We start from the raw sequence: 20,631 nt of genomic DNA on the forward strand, positions 1-20,631 counted from the left end.
TCAATGAGTATTAGAGTGGTTCATAGGAAATTTGAATTAAATGTTTAATATTTTTCCTCATATTACACGCCGTTTTTATGAATTGGAGTTTCAATATCGAAAATTTGTAAGGTTAAGTGAATTCAAGTGTTCGAACTAATATTCAAATATTTCAAAATTTGCAACAAAATTTTTAATAGAATAGGTTGGAATTTAGTAGTCAAAAATAATCCTTATGAAACAGCAACATTATGTTCGAAAATTCGAAATTTAATTCGAAGTAATTTTCAAAAATGTTAAAAATTGTTAAAACTAATAAGTAGTGAGGATTAACTTAAACAAATATCGGAAAATTGAAGTTGTGTGTGTGTATATTTCAAAACAGATTTTCATTGAAAGATTGAATTTTCACCAAAGAAGATTCGAATTTTCAACGAAAGATCGAAATTTCGCCCAAAAATCAAATTTTCTCAGAAAAATTAAATTTTATATTTTTAATCTCTGCAAACGTAAATTTTTATATAAATTGATTTCAGGTCCGAGTACCCTTAAAACTTTCCGTAAGGTATAAAGAATTATAAAAATGTACCACATCTTATTAATGTTGTACCATAAGCAAATTTAGTAGACTCAAATCAAGACCTTACTGTGAGTTCACGTAGTTAATACATTATTTTTTTTATTTAAACTCACTGATATGTAGCGATAGTAAACGACCTACATACATATTTACACCCAGTAAATATAATTATGGATGCAAATAAAACAAGCAATTTATTGAGTATACTCACTAACTAGATCAAACGATTTTGGTTTCTAGAATTAACTCAACTATAAGTTAAATTTTTAATTAAATATAATTGAAACCAACATTAAAAAAGATAAAGATCTAATTTAGCTATAGTTTTATCGAAAGACTTTTTTTCTATATAAAAAAAATCATTTTGTTTCTTAATGATATGTTCGTTGGGTGTAATTGGAAGATTTGATTGTAAGACTAGCGGCCTCAATTTAAGCTTAAAAAATATTATTCCCTTTAAATCGTTTGAATGAAACAAAATATTTTTGCGTAATAAAAATACAATATTCCTAATGGATTTACTATTATTATTATATCAAAAATCTATAATACTTCAATATAGCCAATGGATATTTATGTCTATTATAATAATAATTGCTTTAAACTGGTTCTATAAATATAAACTACATAATATTTTGCCACTTGGAAAAACATTGGATGATAATACTGTAATAGGTATGTAGTTAGGATATCTAAAAATATAACTTAATATCCATATTTATTAAACTTTTATGCTAATTTTGTTATTACAGCCAATAAACTTAATAATGATGATGAGGAAAATGATGAATATACTCCTGCATTGGAAGAAAATGAGCATATTCCATATGAAGGTGCTACAATAAAACTACCTGGTGGTGCTCAACAATTTTATGAAATGGTACATAATCGACGCAGTGTACGATCATTCAAATCACATCCCATTCCATCCATAAATGTAATAAAAACCTGTATACAAGCTGCAGGCACTTCACCAAGTGGTGCTCACACCGAACCCTGGACATTTTGTGTTGTTAGTAATAGTGAATTAAAACAACGTATACGTGAAATAATTGAATTCGAAGAGGAATTGAATTATAAGCAACGAATGAGTCGTCAGTGGACAACGGATTTACGACCATTGAAAACAGATCATATCAAACCTTATTTAACGGATGCTCCTTATCTTATATTGATATTTAAACAGATTTACGGTTTCACCAAGTCTGGCAAACGTAAACAACATTATTATAATGAAATTTCTGTGTCTATTGCAACGGGTATTTTACTGTGTGCCCTACAGGCAGCTGGTTTAAGTTCACTTGTCACCACACCTTTAAATTGTGGTCCTTTTCTACGAGATCTTTTGAATCGTCCCGCTAATGAAAAATTACTTGTTCTTTTGCCAGTCGGTTACCCGGCAGATGATTGTAAGATTCCCGATTTGCAGCGGAAGGATCTAAGAGATATTATGCAAATGTATTAATTGATGCAAATCTATTATTATTACTCAATTATGTATTATATACACATGTACATACATATACATATTATGTATGTAAACAAAAATTTATGATTTTTGTAGATCAAGGCGGATTTAAATAAATAAATCTCTATGAATACATCCAAGACTTATTTAGTAAGATGACAACATAAGCACAGGGTATATACTTTGTGGCATATGAAATTTCATATCACCATTCAATTTTCCCAAACTCTGAAAATTAATTAACTTGCACCTGCTGTCATTCTTCAATAATTTGTCTTGAAAAAATGTTTTTTAACGCCGTTTATAAATAGACAGGCATTGATGTTTTTATCAGTCATTCGAAACTATAATGCTGCCATACTTACAAATTAACACATATGGTTAAATTTAAAAACAAAACCGCTAAAATAGTTTACGAAATAATAGCTGATTATTTTTTATAAAAAATTTATGTAATTTTGCAATTGAATGAAATATGTACCCACTTCACATGAATGTTTAAAATTAAATAAAATACAAATATGTTTGTGATTTTTTAGAATCTTCTCAAAGGTTTTATTTATGAAGTTTCGACGATTTTAATTTCATAAATCTGGCAACCAAGTCAACTAATAATCGTCCATTTTGGCATTTTAAAAATATCTACGCAGTCGGGAAGTATAATAATTCGTGGCCGTCGTCTTTAAATTGAGTGAAAATATTACAAAACTATTTAAAATACTATTATTTAATAGAAAAAAACAACAAACAATATAAATTAGTGGTAATAATAACAGCTATTCAATGGAAAAAAGCACAATTTGAATTATTGTAAGAATGAAATTCCTGCAAAAGCAATTACTATTATTTGTTAACAATGTGTTCTTTTTTTTAAATTGTGAAAATGTATATATGAAAGGAACTTGAATAAATAGAAATTTTATTATTGGACGCAGCAGAATAGAAATAAAAATACAAAAATAAATCCATGGTAAACACCACTATATATTTAGTCAGTATTCAATTTAACTCATCTTATTAACCCACAAAATACTACGAATGCAGTAATATAGTGTATATAGAGAAAAAATAAAGGAAAGAAAATAATTCTTTGTAGTGCATTGCATTATTAAATGTAGCTCTAGCTGTCATTACATACGAATATGATTACCAAAGCAAACTTTCGAAAAGTCAAATAAATATTGCATTTGTGTGTGAGTTATTGAATGAGTAGAAGTATGTGTGTGCGTGTGTTTATGTGTGAGCTGTTTATTTGACACGACAACAGATCAGCAGCAGCAGCAACAGCAGGGGGAATCGGAAAATATTATGAACAAAATGAAAACGCGTGTTATATTATCAGAAAGGAAACACAAAAACTATCAAAAATAATTTAAAAATTACCAAAAATAAGTGAATTACATATAATCAAAACAACAATATTTTTGTAAATTGTTTAACATCTTTTTTATTTGTGAAAACACTCTCTTGTGACTGACTGACATATGTATGCGGGTTTCACCTTGTAGCCAGTCTGTCAGTCCATTTTGTATACCTACTATACTAATCTTTATGTGGTGTGGTGTATATAAATAAGATAAAAAAATTTCATTGCAAATGTTTTCTGGTGTTGGTGAACTGAACACCAAGAAAATATACATATAGTTAACAGATCCTAAAATAAATCCTTTTAACAAAAAGGTAAGTTTTGAAAATTATTGCTGGTAAAACTCCCTCAAGTTCTTTGTTTTTATTTAGAACAAATTTTCCATGTATATGTGTGTACGTGCCTTTATTATATTAATTCCACACTTGGTTACAACTTTTTTATGATTTTTTTTTGGAAATGCTTATTTCTTTAAAGTACAACATCATCGTTTCATGTTTATTTTGCTTATACTTACGAGAACTAAAAGATGTGTATATAAAAACTTTCACTTTTTCAACTTTCGTATCATTATTATAAATTTCATTTATTAGTTGAAAGAATGAGTTATTGGCTGATTCAGTGTAAAGCAAAAATTAATAAAGATTGAGAATTTTCCCTTAAATACATATTAGTAATGTCAGATTTTGGCGGGGAGGTTAAACCAGTATATACTATGTACATGTAATTCGGCTTTGGAAGTTATGACCGTGATGTTCTGCTGTTTCTTCTAAATGAGTCCAAAGGTTCAGTGTAGTAGTTTGTGGGGGGTATTATGAGGATAGTTTTCACATGCTGATTAGAAAATATGTGGGGGGAGGGTCACAAAGGAATCTATAAAAATGTAGCATAACCTCATCGCAGTATTAGAATGTAGTGATGTTATCTACGATGGGATGCAGTAAACAGGTGGTGAATATGACACTGTAGGCGATTTTCCTATTGACAATATTACAAAACGCGTTTTCTTCCAAAGCCATGGTTTCACAAACAGACGTAATTCCATCCTTTTCTCTTGATATTCTAAAACTTATTTCTTTAAAATCCACATGAATATTATTTTGTTTACAAAATTATATTTTTATTTTATTTAGTTTCTTCCCAACAACTTTTATCATCTTTGTAAAACATTTTAAATAATTCCAGATTCATTCTCCACAACTTGGTCACCAAGTATCAAACAATTTCCAATTTAAAAACGTAGAAAATTACGTTAAAATTCTTTACTTTTAAAACAAATATTTTGACTTACCTTGTTCTAAGAGGGTAATTGGAAGAAAACGCAAATTCTAACTTTACTAAGTGTCTAATTTGCTGAATGCAATGAATCGGTATCAAAACAAAAATAAAAATTCTGCTTTAGCCAGTAACGTTGGCGGCGGAACTTACGGAAAAATGTCCACCCGCCGCCAAATGGAACACGAAAGTGGTTATTATGAAGATGTACCAGAAGATTGTTATAACTATAATGCGAATAGCGGAGGCACAGGAAAACGTCCAAGACAATTGTCCAATGAAGCTTTATATGGCAGTGATAAAAAGTATAAATCTCAAGTGACGCATTCAAATATGACTGGCAACAAAAAGAAAAATACATCCTCATCAACAGCGTCATATGGTGGTCTTGGTATGACTAAAAAGGGTCGTAACGTTCCTGAAGTTAACAGCAATGGTACAGTTAATAAAACGGCGACGACAACAACATATCACACACAGAATCTTTGCTCGAAAAAAAGTAATCCTATTAAAAGCAACAATAACAATAATACAACAAGCAACATAAACAAAGAAGCAAAACTAAAGAATGTTGCTGGTATAAATCCCAAATTGTGTCTAAATGCTACAAATTACAATGACTACTCCCATAATAATAACAACAATAATAACTATGGAATATCTATGGAAAAGAATCATCATGCAAATGATTTAGTAAAGAATACAACCACAGTTGATATGAATGAAATTGTTGAAGTTCCTGACAGCGATAGCGAAGAGGAAGCTAAGGCAGCTACTTCTTTAGTTAGCAAAACAAAGGCAAAAATTAAAAACGGTAGAGCCAGTAGCTCCATAAAATGTGTACCGACATATGTAGTCAGTGGTAGCAGCAGCAATAGCAATCATTCTATACAAAATTTCCACGAACAACAGGCATCCAGCTCAAAGTTACAAACATATAACAATAATAACAACAACCATACTACTAGCAGCAATAAGGAAGTTAAACAAAAGGACACAACTACTGATAATGAGTCAAATAGTAATCCCAATGCCGATCTCGAACGTTTACAGCGTGAAATAGAAGATGTCACACAAGTTCATACAAGTTGTAAGTGTATTACAAAAAATAATTAAGTTTTCTGGGAAATTTTGCAATTATTTTTCTTTAAATTTTAATTAATTAACAACTAGGCATTGTGGGTGATGACGAAAAAGTTAACTTATCGCATTTCGAACTTATACGAGTTTTGGGCACAGGAGGTAAGTAACCAGCAAGTAAATGATGAGAAAATTTTTTTACATAATGGCATAAATTTACAGCTTATGGTAAAGTTTTTCTTGTACGTAAGAATGGTGGTGATGATAATGACCAATTATATGCTATGAAAGTTTTGAAAAAAGACACCGTAGTTCAAAAGAAAAAGACTGCCGAACATACAACCACAGAAAGACAGGTGAGTTAAGGTTATAAAACAAATAGCGCTAAAAATCTAGCTTGGAATTAAATCTAGATAGATTGAAACACCTAAAAACCGAGATTAATTTTTACAATCTTTTGTTTCCTAGGTACTTGAGGCTATACAGCAAAGTCCATTTCTTGTTGGATTACATTATGCATTTCAAACGGATTCAAAGCTATATTTAGTTTTAGGTAAGTGAACTCTACTTTTCATTCACAATTCCCAATAAACTTGTAAACTAATGAAATAACTCAACTTACAGATTATGTTAGTGGTGGTGAGCTCTTTACACATCTATATAAAGCAGAGCATTTTTCTGAATCCACTGTTCGTGTTTATATCGCAGAGGTCGTGTTAGCACTTGAACATTTACATAAACTTGGCATTATCTATCGCGATATAAAATTAGAAAATATACTACTGGATGGTCAAGGCCATATTGTTCTGGCCGATTTTGGTCTTTCGAAAATCTTTGCACCTGACTCGGATCATCGAGCCCATAGTTTTTGTGGTACTCTTGAGTATATGGCCCCCGAGATTATTAGAGCTGGGCCAAATGGTCATGATTTAGCGGTAGACTGGTGGTCGGTGGGTGTACTAACATATGAACTTTTAACGGGTGCTTCGCCATTTACTGTTGTGGAGCAGCAGAATTCTCAGAGCGACATATCGCGTCGTATACAAAAAGTAGATCCTGTTCTGCCTCCCACACTAGGGGAAAACGTTAAAGATTTTATATTGAAAATGTTGCATAAAGATCCGAAAAAACGTTTAGGTGGCAACAGCCGCAATGCAGCAGAAATCAAAAATCATCCGTTTTTCCGCGGCATTAATTGGAATGAGTTGAAAAGTAAACGCCGAAAAGCACCATTTAAGCCGACATTGGACAGCGAAGACGATACTCAAAACTTTAGTGAAGAATTCACTAAACAGCCAGTTATAGATTCGCCGGCTCCAGTGCCTGTAAATACTCATAGACTATTTCGTGGTTATTCTTATGTGGCACCACAACATCGTAAAAAGCTTTTGGAAAGAGAAGGAATTCCCGAGTTCTATGAGGAATATTGTAGTGAACCAATTTTGGTAAGTTTTATTAAAACTATTATGCAAACAAATGGTTATTTACAGCTCTTTTTAACACAGTCACCAACTCCTGCTCCTGATAATATACAACTGAAACAATTATGCGGTAATGGTGCATTTGGTAATTGTTATTTGGGCGTGGATGAAATGGATGACAGAATTTTTGCTATCAAAGTTATACCCGAAACTAATTATCGCCCGGCTGAAGTTGATGCGCTAATTGCTTGCGCTCAAGATGAACACCCCTCAATTGCACAATTCTATGCTGTTTATCGCAAAGATTCAGACATTTGGATTATTCAGGAATTCGTAGAAGGTTGTGAACTTTCTGATCAAATAATGCAATCCGAATGTGGAATTGATGAGCTGTTGTGCAGTGACATATTTAATAAATTGGTGCAAGCTGTACACCATATTCATGAGAAGAAATTCATACATGGAGATGTTAAACCAGAAAACATTATACTTACCGTAGACGATATGATAAAACTGGTTGATTTTGGAGCAGCATGGTAAAAGCTTCATAATATTCTAAGTTACTTTTATATTTCAATTATTTTATGCTTTTAGTTATCATGGCAATGTTAAGAGCTGGCATGATAAGCCTCGCTTTACAATTGATTATGCTCCGCCAGAAATGCTACAAAACCCCGATTATGCCACTTATACAGAGTCTTTGGATATTTGGTGTTTAGGTGCTACTTTGTTTACCATGTATATGGGTCATTCTCCCTTTCGGCAGGGCCGAGGGGATCGCCAGGTAAGCTACGAAATGCTAAAGCAACGTATTCTAAATGAGGCCATGTACACTGAGTCTGAGCGTTGGCAACAGGCCTCGGAAGAATTAAAACATTTATTACAAGGCTGTATGGAAAAAGATGTAAAAAAACGTTTAACACTTCATCAAATACTACAACATCCTTGGTTCGATGTAACCTTTAAACAAAAGGCGTTGCTACCGATAGCAACTGAAAGTTACGAAAGTGATCTTTATAATACAGACGACATTCGTAACTCAAGAACGGATATAACGGAATCCCACATTAAGGAAGAGAAACAGGAGGAAGAGGTCGCTATCGAAACCTGTTCTAGAGCTGAAGAGGAGAAAGAGGAGAAGCACATACTTGAAGATCTCGAAGTAGTTGACTTAAGACAACAAAGTTTGCAATCAGAAGGTGATGTTACAAGTGGTTTAGGCCAAAGCAAATCCTCTGATGAAAATAGCTTAACAGCAATGGAAACTGATGAAGTTTCTTTGGCAGAGATACGTGATGAACATATAGCTGAGATGCCCCTAATTGCTATAAATAGCTGTCCTCCTGAAAGTCTACCGGATTTGGGTGATTTCCAAGGCTTCGATGAAAATATGCCACCCATAACAAGTTGGCTACTAGACGTAAGTAAATTTATTATTTTCGACAACGTCAGACAAATTATCGGCCGAACAAGTGTGACACGTAGCAGACAAACTAAACAAAATGTCACAAGTGCGCCACCGCCAGTAACGCGGCGTTCAATGCGCAGAGAAACAAGTCTTAACAAAATCACTAAACCCTTACTAGCCAATAACAAAAATAGATCTCCTCCAAGATCATCAACCCAACGTAAAACCCGAAGTGCAATTATCAATAAAGAGTGTGTACCCGATGTATGGATGCCTGAAGAGTTTTCTGGTTTCGATGAACAGGAACGCAAACGTTTGGCTTTGAAAACCAAGAGTAGTTGGCGTATGTTCTGTACGATACTGCACAGTACCCAAATGTCTTTAAAATATTTCAACTTTGATCGAAGAGTCTATAATCGAACACTGGATGATAATAGTGAGGAAATTAAATCTAATAAAAATAAAACTTCAACAAGAAAACAGCAAATAACAACGCCGCCCATGCCACAAGTAACAGCAACAACCAAGGAGGTTTCAGTAGCATGTCGTAAACAACCCAGTCGTTTAGCTCGTGCCCAAAGGGCCCGTTATGTTTTTGAATGATTGCTGTATAATATATATTTCATAAAGTATCCGGACAGTCCTACTTACATTTGGCTGTTTGTAGTTTCAATTTAAATTTCTCTTACAACTGACGGTTCTCTGCTGAATGTGTATTTTTAATTAGTTTTTTTTATTATTATTTTTTTCAACTAACTAACTGATGGTTTGTTTTCCCATAATTGTTAATTAAATTTGTTATTATTATTTTTATTTTCTTTTATATTATTGTTTTGGCAACTAGTAGATATGTTCAAGTTCTTTTAACAAGTGTGCATTAAAAAAAAAAGAGAAATAATTTATATTTTAAAAAAACCAAACATGCAATAAATATCATAATTTTTTTTTATAACCAAGACCAAGTAGAGACGAAATGTGCGCCAGTGATTTTAAGCGAGCAGAATATACGATACTTGTGATGAAGAATTAAAATAGCCAGCAACCAATCGGTTAGAGTTTTTAAAACTATGACGCTGAAAAGCAAATATCAGGTTATTAAAATAGGGTGTTGTTATTTTGTATCGCTATAGAATAAAATATTTCTGACCCATTATAAAAATGTGCTGCAAGATGTCATAAACTATTCACTTTGAAAATATTTTGAAGTTTACATTGTAATGCACAAAGTACTTAATTATTGAGAATAGTACTATTTCTATAAAGTGCTTTTGAGGAAATACTAGTTAAAAAAGCTACGTCTTTGAAAATGGTACTTTTTTAAAAGGTACTATTTTTTAAAATATATGCTTTTAAAAAGATTGTTAGACGAATACCACTTTCTTAATCACTGGACCAATTAAACTTAAAAGTTTTAAAATACAATTTGAATGAATGCAACACACATTTCTTATTTTTTATTAAGTTATAGAAATTTCAAAATATATACTTTGAATTGAATAAGTTTATTTAAAGATTTGTTTAATTTTCTATTTTAAAACCAAACCCCCATTCAGTAACATATCCTATTAAACAAGTTTTTTTTTAAGTTACCAATTTACATGACATGATGTAGTTTATTTATTTAAGAACTACGGTTTGGAACTTTTTAATTACATCCTAATACTTGGTTGTCAATGGAAAATAAAAGAAAAGAAAAATGTATTTTTTTAACTTGAACTTGATATTTAGTTAGCAAAATTTCATTAGAACAAAATTGTAATTATTAAGCAAACCTGTGTATTTTAAATTATATATAGAATTATATTTTAAAATATATATATAGGATTTGGGTAATTTGTATTAACCATAAGTTATTCACTACCATCCAAAAGAAACAGCGTTGATTTTACCATAATTATAACATATATAATGCCTCATTACACCAAAAAAAAGAAAAAAGAATGAAAAGGAAATATTTCCCAAACACACACCTGCATCATTAATTATTTTTGACAATTTTTTTGTTTATTATTTTTCTTTAGTATTAGTTTTTTAGCTTTTAAGTATTTTATAAATTTGAATTTTGTTTCGTAATTTTCTACGAACAATGTGCATTTTTATTTAAAAACACACTTTATCTCTGGCATCGTTAATGTTTCGTTAACAAAATACTAAAATAATAAAATAAAAATATTTAATTTATAATAAAATATAAACAATGTTGTACTGTGTATGCCAAGCATTACAAAAAAAATTATTTTTCTAAAAACAATTTTTTTCTTTTGGTTAATTAGTTATTGTTTCCAAAAAAAAAAAAACAAGTTCAAAAGTTAAATTTTCATTTTATTTTTAAATTTTCATTACATTGGCTCTGTAAAAAAATATAAAATAAAATAGTATAAATCTTTGTTAAAACTTTAAATTGAAACCCTTTGAAGTTTTAAGTTTAAAACCCACACACAGCATTCATTACATTTTGTATAAAAACTGAACCACTGTAAAAATAAATTAAATTTATTTAAGCACAAACGTACATAAACATATCCGCAAGATTCCCGTTTAACAATTTTGTTTTAAATAACCATAACAGTGGTTGGATATTTGTATAAAATCATTTAATTATACTTGAAATATATAATACAGATCAGATGCCTTTGAAAAAGATGCCTTAACTCCCAAGACAAATGCAAAATTTAAAAAAAAAAAACAACAACAACAAATTCTAATGACACTTGTAATTAAATAAAATCAAAATGATAAAAAAAGAACATCATACATATTTACAAAAAAAATACATAAATAATAATTATAATAATAATAATAAAAATAAACCAAATTTTAAGATATAATGAATTTAAGAACCAATAACCAACATTTATAAGTAGCTAATTTAAGAAGAAGAAAAACAAAAACAAAACAAAACATAAAATAACTTTAACAAAATCTTTGAATAACAAATAAATATTCAATACATAACTTACAAACCCTACAAACATACATACATACATACATATTTGTAAATAGGCTTGCCTCTTAAGGGAACGTTAAATTTATAGTATAAATAAACTCATACTTAATGTTGTTTGTATACATCCTTAATCCAAAGATAAACAAACTTTTAACACATTACGTTCCTCCTTCTACTGTAAACTACAACAAAAAAAGAAAGAAAGAAAGAAAATCGCAAGTCTTTTATTAACATTTGTATACATACATACATAGATCAGCTTCAGCTGAACAAGTTTTGTAATATATATAAAAGCAATCGTTAAGGTAACAATTTCTTTTATTTAAATACTTTTTATTTTTATTTTATTAATTTTTCATAAAACTGTTATAGCAAATCTTAAACTATAGGTAATTAGTTAATACATTTGTTAGGTTATATTTAACTTGAGCTATTCTCAACTCTGTAGTGGAAGAAATAAAAAAAAAAAAGAAAGAAAAAAATGAAATAAAAACAATTTAATATAATTTAGTTTTTATTACTTAAGGTTTAGTAATAGACAATTTAACACACACACACATACATATTTCCCTGTAAGAACAATTAAACATGTATTTTGTTATAAATAAAAATAAATATATATTATATTAAAAATTTGTTTATTTTAAAAACATTTTTTCCTAACAAGTTTTTTAACCTAACCTAACAAGTTTTTTAAGTTCGAATTTTGGAAAAACATTTTAAAATGTTAATAATTATTAAATTAAAAATTAAATTAAATGAGTACCAGGCATGGAAAATTCAGTACTTTAGTACTTTTTGCTAACGCTGTACCCCAACGCCATTTACTTTTTCTAATTTATAAACTTTTGAAAAGTAGTCAATAGACCAGTCTGTAGGCTATAGAGTAGTCTATTATCTAGTATATAGTATAGCCTATAGACTAGTCTTTAGTCTAGTCTATTTTTTAGTCTATAGACCAGTCTATAGTCTAGTTTATAGTCTACTCTATAGACTATTCTATAGTCTAGTTCATAGTCTAGTATATAGGCTAGTCTATTGTATAGTCCATAATCCAGTCTATAGACAAGCCTGTAGTATAGTCTATAGTCTAGTATATAGTCTAGTCTATAGTCTAGTCTATTGTCTAGTCCATAGTCCAGTCTATAGACAAGCCTGCAGTAAAGTCAATAATCTAGCATATAGTCCAGTTTATACTCTAGTATATAGTTTAGTACATAGTATATAATCTGGTCTATAGTTTAGTCTATAGTCTTGTATATAGTCTAGTCTATAGTTTAGACTATAGTTTAGTTTATAGTCTAGTCTATAGACAAACCTATAGACTATAATCTAGTCTATATTTCAGTTTAAAGTCTAGTACATGGTATATAATCTAGTCTATTGTCTAGTCTATAGTCCAGTTAATAGCCTAGTCTATAGTATAGCCTACATTCTAGTTTATAGTCTAGCGGAATTAGTTTATTACCTTTAAACTTAGAAAATACTATTTTAGTTATAAATTAGAATTTAAATTTTCCATGGCTGGTTAGTACCAAAACTATTTTGGTTCAACTTCGTTTAGTAATGTTGTGAGGTGGACGATATTTATTCTATTCTGGGATCAATGCTATTTGTTTGAAACTGAAGTTAAGTGTTATGGTTTTTATTATTTTTTTATTACTTGATCCAAAGGAGAAACAATATCATAGAATGAACCAAGTTTTCATTTTCGGAGAAATAATCAGTCCCTTATTTTTTGTCCATAATAACAGAGCCACCCTAGCACAATAATTCACCCTATAAGAACAGTGACAGTCATTTGACCGGTCAATTGACTGTCACTACTGAGAATATACCCATCATTGCGTAGAACAAAGCTCCCATCACTTTCTTAAGGGCAATATGTAAAAAGTGATGGAAACATTTGTGTACATGTGATGTTGCATCACCCTCGCGCTTATGAATTCTATCGACTTTAAAACATATATTTGAGCTGCTCACTCTTTTGTTGTTTACTAATCATGGATGATATAAATATTAGACATGATTGACTAATCATGCTTGATGGATATATCCATCACAATTAACAAATAAAAAAATGATGCATTAATCGGTCATTGTTGACTAATCACACTTGATGAATATATCCGTCAAATCTGACGGCTATACCAATTTATAATAAAACACAATTTATTGATATTTTAATATATATATTTTGTTAATTTTATTAATATAGTAATCATATACATAAATTACCAGTCTCTTCACCATTTTACATATTTCGCAGAATCTTAAGTCCTCTGATGCTCCTATTAATTTGTAGAAATAAGTTGTCTGTAAAGAAATACATAAGTATTCATAAATATCGAAATATAAAAATCATAAGTACATATTTATGTTACCATTGATTAATTAAACTCCGAATTGTTTATCTTCTGATCCACTTCCTGAACTTTTTTAAAATTTAGTTTATAATAATTCTCTTTATTTTTAATAATTTAAAGACTTTGTAATTTTTTTATTTTTTTGCTTCTTGATCTTTAGCTTTCGCAGAAACAATTAATTTGTAACGACGAAAAATACAACTCTGTAACACAGTGACAGTCATTTGATCGGTCATTTGGCTGTCATTGTTGATCAAAATATAAATTTTAATACATTTTAATCAAAATGTAGTTGTTTCATTCTTTCATATGCAAATTCAACCCTATACCACACATTGGGTCCAGTAACGGTCATTTTACCGGTCATTTGACTGTCATTGTTGATGGAATCATCCATTAAAATTTTTTTTTTCGACAATTCTATAAAAAAATGTTGCGTGTGTGTTAGTAAAATCATTTTGTATGTGTTAGTTTCGGTCATTCATTTCTTATAGGGCAGTAATTTCGAAAACTGATGAATATTCTAAAAAATCATTATAAATTTATAAAAAATCGCTAAATTATTAACACTAATATTTGATTGGCAATAATCAATGCTGTTAACTTTTCCACATTGAAATATATTAAAATCGCTAAAATCAATCAAATTATTATTATTATATATTTAAGGATAAATTCATCTAACTTTCTGTTTAAAACTTTTAACAATAAATACCCCAATAAACACAATATTTAATTACTAAACATTCAATAAACTACATTTTATTGTACATTTTTTACTTAGCATTTTTGACATCGAGTACTCGCCCATAAGTAGATAGCGTATTAAGTAACCAAATACTCAATAGTTTCTCAACTCTATTATACTGCAGAGACCCGCGCCGATTCGTCTTAAAGACGACTAATCCTAGCCGCCGAACAAAACGTCAAAACCGCAGCCGCCGAAAATTTTTCAGCTTAATACGACTTGAAAATTTCGCCATATATTGTATAACTTACAGAAAACTTTCGCTGAATTTATGGAATTTTACAATATTAAATTAATTTGTTAAGCAAGTTTTCTTTTATCTAATTATAAAGTTGCTCATTGAAATTTGGTCGGTGTAAAGCTTTGCTCAACATTCAAGCTCTCAGATATATCCGTGTTTACGCTGCTAGAATTTGTTCGCGCCAAATCTGATGTGTTCAAAAATCTAGACAGAATAATTAAGAATGTGGAATTTTTTGGTACTTTTTATACCCTACACAGAACCCCCCGAAAAGGGTTTCTGAAAAGCTGCACAACTAAGTTTTATACAATCTTTGATGACCTTGTCAAATTTCATAAAGATCGGGCGTCATTTGACCCTAGTTCCCATACAAAGTCCACTTCCGAAAATTACTTCAATGTCCAAAATTAACTTATAAACACAAATATCGCTATGAAATTCAGCACAAATAAATATTATATAAATATATTCACAAAACTTTATCGGGCTTGGTCCATATTTGCCCTTAGCCCCCCCTATAAAGCCTCTTTCAGAAAATTAGTTTTTCACCCATAAATTGCTTAAATGTATCGGAACAAGGTAATATTGAAGATAATTGCTTTACTATGAGAAATAAATCACATTTAATATTCATAAATGGTGTAGGGTATAATATGGTCGCTCATGCCCTACTATACTTTCTTACTTGTTTTGTTCTTTAACTGAGTTTTAATTTCATCATTCACAACTATTAAAGCTTTCGTTGTAGTCGAATGAATTCTCACCAAGGTGAAGGGTATAAAAAGTTGAAATAAAAATAATTCTCGTGAGTTTAAAAATAAATCTCGTGAAAATATGTTGTATAACGAGAGAAATATATAAAATAGTATTCAGGAATACAAAAATTTCATACTCTGGTAGACAATCCCGATTTTAAAATATTTGCCTACAAAATCCCATTTTTTAATCTCGCGGACTCCGTTTTTATTTAAAATCGTTTAAAATTTAAAAACTAAACGTAGTTGAAAACATAGCTGGCTTACAGCGGTTTTAAGCCGCCACCGACATTTTGTAGTGTCAGCCGCCGCCGTTAATATTTATCGGCGCAGGGCTCCGATATACTGTCTTTTTCTCTGTTCGCTAATTTAGCGACGTTTGTGAATTTTTGTGTAAATTCGTGCCAGCACGTTATTTTTATTAAAATAATTATTTCAAAAGCATAATAAATTGATTTAAAAGTAGTGCAAAGATACATACGATATGGCGCAATTCGATTTAACTAGAACTAATTGCCAGTTTTTGGACAGGCATTTGACTTTCCCCCTTTTGGAATTCTTGTGTGGCAAAGAGGTTAGTTTTCGGGCATCGACGGACGTCGAGACAAGCAGCATTTTGTTTTGACACAAACTGTGCTGAGGAACAATAACGGAGCGAAATGACTAATAAAAGATGATTTTATTTTTAGATTTACGATCAAAAAGAGTTGTTGGAGTATATTTTGGAGACAGTTAACAAAACCAACATGATTGATTACACCATGGATACCCGCAAGCGTTTGGGCTTAAGCCAAGAAATGCCCGAGGAGTTGGTGCAACGTAAGGCTGAAGTCTTGGCCACCTTGAAACAGTTGCAAAATGAAGTAGCTCCCATTATGAAAGCCACAGACATATTGAAAAATGGTGAAAGCATGAAAGATTCCAAAACTTTCGTCAATGCTTTGCAAAAGGACTATAACTTTAAGGTGGAACATTTGGAGAGTGCTTACAAATTGGCCAAGTACTTGTATGAGTGCGGTAATTACCAGGAATCCACCTCCTATTTGTATTTCTGCTTGATTGTTATGTCTCCCAATGATAAGGTAAAGAACGAGTTTGTACAGTGCTAAATTATTTCATTAACTATTTATTATTTTGTAGAACTACTTGAATGTCTTGTGGGGAAAATTGGCTGCTGAGATCTTAACCTTGAACTGGAATACAGCTTTAGAAGATTTGACACGCTTGCGTGATTACATCGACAATGCCAACTTCTCCACCGTGCAGGCCTTGCAACAACGTACATGGCTCATCCACTGGTCTGTATTAGTGTTCTTCAATCACCCCAAAGGACGCGATTTAATCATTGAGACTTTCTTGAACAAACCCTCTTACTTGAATGCCATTCAAACTATGTGTCCTCACATTATGCGTTACTTGGCCGTCGCTGTCATCATCAATCGCACTCGTCGCAATGCTCTCAAGGAACTTATTAAGGTCATCCAACAGGAGTCCTACACTTACCGTGATCCCATTACTGAATTCCTTGAATGTTTGTATGTGAACTTCGATTTCGAGGGTGCGCGTTTAAAACTCCACGAATGTCAAACAGTCATTCTCAATGACTTCTTTATTGTGGCTTGTCTGAACGAATTTGTTGAAGATGCTCGTCTCATGATTTTCGAAACTTTCTGTCGTATTCACCAGTGCATCACCATCAGCATGTTGGCTGACAAATTGAACATGAATCCCGCCGAAGCCGAATGCTGGATCGTCAATCTAATCCGCAATGCTCGTCTTAATGCCAAGATTGATTCCAAATTGGGTCATGTTGTTATGGGCACCCAACCTTTGAGTCCTTACCAACAGTTGGTGGAGAAAATCGATTCGCTATCTATGCGATCGGAACATTTAGCCGGTTTAATTGAACGTAAAAGTAAGCAAAAACAAAATCAAGAGTCCGCCGATTCATGGAAGTATTACTAGACAGCACATACTATACTTCATCAGAATATTTTTATATACGAATTCTTATAAAATTCCAAAATTATTAAAACAAAAATAATAAGAAAAACATTTTTTATTGTATAAAAACTTTATATCGTACCCAAAATGCAATGCCAGTACATTGCAAAAGGCCTTGTGAATAAAATAACATCTTCCACATATTCTAGGCTGAAAACAAATCAATGTCTATTTATTTTCTTTATTTTATTCGGAACCTGATTACATACAATTTTCATAATTTATATTAAAAATAACTAATAAATAAGACGATAACCTAAATAATGTAATTACTATGGAAAAGAAGGTCAAGCTTATATTAATTATATACAAACACACCTTAGGATGTTTATATATACTGACTGATATAATATGTCCTGTGGCATCAGGATTGGCATGTTTTAAATATTCGTACTATACAGGTACGTTTCCAAAGCAAAAACGTAATTTAAAAAAACAAATGAACTAAAATTTGTGTTGTAGTCAATAGGATACTATGGAATAATTAACTAATTATTTAACATTTCTAACATTCAGTTGGTAGCCTCTTGATGTCATACAATGAATTGCTACCTTGACTTGGCAGCAGGGGAATTTTTAGGGCTTACCACCAGCCAATCTCTAGTGGGTAAATTCTGCAAGTAATTTATCCATTTACGTACGCAAATCAACCAGATAACACCATAAACCAAACACACTATTGATTCAATATAAAAGCCATCAAATACTATTCTACACTCGGCACCAGCAGCGGTACATTCCTATAGAAATACAAAAAAAAAATTGTATAGATTTCATAACGTCAAAATATATTTTTATTCAATTTACCTCCTTTTGTGTTTTTGTAAGACAAATATTGTCTTCGACAACAGTTTCGTCTGGTCTGATACAGGCCTTCCAAGTTAGCACATCAACCAGCCACAATATTACAGTGTTTGCCCAGTTACCGCCAAGATTTGAAAGTGTATTCAAGAATGTCATGTAAGTGCCTCCTACGGCAGGGTCTGATATCTTGGCGAAAAATGCCATCACAGCTACAAACATACAATACAGGAAGATTTGATATATACCGTAATTGACAACAAGCAGGACGTAATAGTAAACTGGCACTTCGCCACCAGCTATAATATAGGGTGTTAAATAGGCAATAACAGCCGCCAATGACGCGAAAAAGATACGGTAAGGAATGGCTTTGACATAAACTTCCATGGGACGCGGGCCGTTTGTATAACGACTCACCACTAGAGGCAATATAATTTGTAAGGGAATTATGGGTACCACCAACAAAGCCAGCTTCTCTTTGGGTACCCCTGCATCTATTAGTTTGAGTGATGTGACTGCATCGCAGGCAGCAAAAGTTACTTTCACAGTCAATAAAATGCCAGCCAGTATTTGTATGGGACGCATGCGCACCATGTCAATAAGAATTTTATAACTTTCATAAATATTCAGCTCATGTTCCTCGTTGTATCTCGATTCCGCATGATCGTCTTTTATATCATTTTCCTTTTTAAATATGGCCACAAGCGTGGTGGCTACTAGAAAACATATTCCCCAAAACCACAAGAATTCTGGTAGAGTTACCATACCTTCATCACGAGGAACAGTACGCAAATAGGTATTACAGAAGTCTTTCGATTCCAATGCTATAAAAGCCACATAACCCAAAAAATAACCAGCCGTTTGTCCCACACTATTACAAGTAGAGGCATAGCCCACATTACATCTCTTAAGCATGGTCAAAGCCCAGCCATCCACAGCAATATCTTGCGTGGCGGCCAAAAAATTGAGCAAAAAGAAAAGAGTTGTAAGTAATGGTACATTCGGTTCTAGGCCATTACCTCCCAACCAACGATCCACCACAAAAGACAATAATAGCATAAACAAACCAATCAAGTACTGACAGGGCACAAGCCAAGATTTTCTACGTCCAAAGCTCTTTACATAAAGCGAGTCCACAATGGGTGCCCACAACAGCTTAAGACTGAAGGGCCAGTAGGCAAATGAAAATTCAGCTTGTTGCTTATAGCTGGCACCCCGATTCTGCAGCAACATTGGAATGGCCGCTATCAGACCCAACGGTATGCCTTGTAAAATATACAGGAAAAGAAGAATTGCTATGTTGCCCCTGTCACCGCGTATATCTGTTTTTTCATGACGTTCCTCATGGTATGCCTCGGTCGGTGGCACTAGCTTCTGCCTGTCCCCATCGGACTCCTTGCGTCGTCTAACATCCATTACTTTGGCAATAAATGGAAACTCGCTTAATGAATTCAAAACGGCACGAAATCAAAAGCGACACGTCACTCCTTCAATAATCATTTACGTTGCGGTTGTTGGTGCAGCTACTAAAGCAGGTACTTGAGGTGAGGGTTTTTACTGTTTTCTTGTTTTTTAATAAAGCAGCAATGTATTTGTGTTTTTTTTCTGCGTTAGTTACTTCTTTTGTACGTCACAACAAATAATTTATATAAAAAACTTGATAAATATTTAAAAAATAATAGTGTAATTGATTATTTTTAAAAGTTCTAAATAGTTTTTCTTTTTCTAAAGACAGCAATGAAAAAACCACAGATTTGTGATGAAAACAACAATAAAAAAAATTTACATTTGTAATCACCTGTTTGAAAAACTGTACTTTTTTCAATACTTAAATGTGCAACTGTGCACATATTTTATATTAAGGGGAGTCCAATGAAAAAAAATAGGTTTTGTTAATTTGAAATTTTTAGTAAAACAATTTTTTTATGAAAAATTAATGTGCTGTTTCTAGATAGCATGCGAACACTTTGAGTTAAAATTTTATTTGTATTTTGTTATTGTTACAAAAACAAAATACATTTAAAATTTTTACTCAAAGTACTCACACGTTATCTGGAAACTACACATAAATGTGTTGTACACATCGATTTTTTTAATTTTAAATCATATTATTATTATTATTATTAAAATTACATTTCTATTAAAATAATCGCAAATTTGAAAAAAAAAATTGTGAATGAATAAAAAAGAAA

At 31.5% G+C, this 20,631-nt stretch overlaps 4 protein-coding genes across 9 annotated transcripts; 3 read left to right on the top strand and 1 right to left on the bottom strand.

The window, feature by feature from the left end:
* The first annotated feature begins 935 nt into the window (after positions 1-935).
* On the top strand, positions 936-2,430 carry LOC119610649 (iodotyrosine deiodinase 1). Its single transcript, XM_037965959.1, has 2 exons — positions 936-1,234; positions 1,312-2,430. Exons 1-2 carry the CDS (start codon positions 1,072-1,074, stop codon positions 2,022-2,024), a joined length of 876 nt encoding a protein of 291 aa, XP_037821887.1. The 5' UTR covers positions 936-1,071; the 3' UTR covers positions 2,025-2,430.
* A 219-nt stretch (positions 2,431-2,649) lies between these two features.
* LOC119610633 (chromosomal serine/threonine-protein kinase JIL-1) lies at positions 2,650-10,772 on the top strand. Of its 6 annotated transcripts, none has more exons than XM_037965933.1 (8): positions 2,650-3,707; positions 4,579-5,758; positions 5,842-5,910; positions 5,971-6,104; positions 6,217-6,301; positions 6,373-7,193; positions 7,254-7,705; positions 7,764-10,772. In XM_037965933.1, the coding sequence occupies exons 2-8, from the start codon at positions 4,756-4,758 to the stop codon at positions 9,178-9,180; spliced, it is 3,981 nt and encodes a 1,326-aa protein (XP_037821861.1). In that variant the 5' UTR covers positions 2,650-3,707; positions 4,579-4,755; the 3' UTR covers positions 9,181-10,772. The 6 variants fall into 6 exon arrangements, with proteins under 6 accessions (XP_037821861.1, XP_037821857.1, XP_037821856.1 ...); XM_037965929.1 differs by having other exon boundaries at positions 2,650-2,997; positions 3,295-3,707; positions 6,373-7,705; XM_037965928.1 differs by having other exon boundaries at positions 6,373-7,705.
* A 5,179-nt stretch (positions 10,773-15,951) lies between these two features.
* On the top strand, positions 15,952-17,799 carry LOC119610645 (eukaryotic translation initiation factor 3 subunit E). Its single transcript, XM_037965954.1, has 3 exons — positions 15,952-16,208; positions 16,324-16,716; positions 16,775-17,799. The coding sequence occupies exons 1-3, from the start codon at positions 16,119-16,121 to the stop codon at positions 17,597-17,599; spliced, it is 1,308 nt and encodes a 435-aa protein (XP_037821882.1). The 5' UTR covers positions 15,952-16,118; the 3' UTR covers positions 17,600-17,799.
* Positions 17,782-20,212, bottom strand: LOC119610644 (acetyl-coenzyme A transporter 1). Its single transcript, XM_037965953.1, has 2 exons — positions 18,446-20,212; positions 17,782-18,378 (listed from the first exon to the last, which is right to left on the bottom strand). Exons 1-2 carry the CDS (start codon positions 19,853-19,855, stop codon positions 18,187-18,189), a joined length of 1,602 nt encoding a protein of 533 aa, XP_037821881.1. The 5' UTR covers positions 19,856-20,212; the 3' UTR covers positions 17,782-18,186.
* Between the last annotated feature and the right edge of the window lie 419 nt (positions 20,213-20,631).

The sequence above is a fragment of the Lucilia sericata genome, unplaced genomic scaffold, assembly GCF_015586225.1.
Source record: "Lucilia sericata isolate MDLA Ls3-8-SP2 unplaced genomic scaffold, ASM1558622v1 Contig001258F_arrow, whole genome shotgun sequence".
Classification (NCBI taxonomy): domain Eukaryota; kingdom Metazoa; phylum Arthropoda; class Insecta; order Diptera; family Calliphoridae; genus Lucilia; species Lucilia sericata.

What these genes read in the sequence shown, in the direction of transcription:
- LOC119610649 (XM_037965959.1), top strand. Translation starts at nt 1,072, where the DNA reads ATGGATTTACTATTATTATTATATCAAAAATCTATAATACTTCAATAT. An exon ending in GGATGATAATACTGTAATAG is followed by an intron (nt 1,235 to 1,311) that starts GTATGTAGTTAG and finishes TTGTTATTACAG; the next exon opens with CCAATAAACTTAATAATGAT.
- LOC119610633 (XM_037965928.1), top strand. Translation starts at nt 4,756, where the DNA reads ATGAATCGGTATCAAAACAAAAATAAAAATTCTGCTTTAGCCAGTAAC. An exon ending in CACACAAGTTCATACAAGTT is followed by an intron (nt 5,759 to 5,841) that starts GTAAGTGTATTA and finishes ATTAACAACTAG; the next exon opens with GCATTGTGGGTGATGACGAA. An exon ending in ATACAACCACAGAAAGACAG is followed by an intron (nt 6,105 to 6,216) that starts GTGAGTTAAGGT and finishes TTTGTTTCCTAG; the next exon opens with GTACTTGAGGCTATACAGCA.
- LOC119610645 (XM_037965954.1), top strand. Translation starts at nt 16,119, where the DNA reads ATGGCGCAATTCGATTTAACTAGAACTAATTGCCAGTTTTTGGACAGG. An exon ending in AATTCTTGTGTGGCAAAGAG is followed by an intron (nt 16,209 to 16,323) that starts GTTAGTTTTCGG and finishes TTTTATTTTTAG; the next exon opens with ATTTACGATCAAAAAGAGTT. An exon ending in TTATGTCTCCCAATGATAAG is followed by an intron (nt 16,717 to 16,774) that starts GTAAAGAACGAG and finishes ATTATTTTGTAG; the next exon opens with AACTACTTGAATGTCTTGTG.
- LOC119610644 (XM_037965953.1), bottom strand. Translation starts at nt 19,855, where the DNA reads ATGGATGTTAGACGACGCAAGGAGTCCGATGGGGACAGGCAGAAGCTA. An exon ending in TTACAAAAACACAAAAGGAG is followed by an intron (nt 18,379 to 18,445) that starts GTAAATTGAATA and finishes GTATTTCTATAG; the next exon opens with GAATGTACCGCTGCTGGTGC.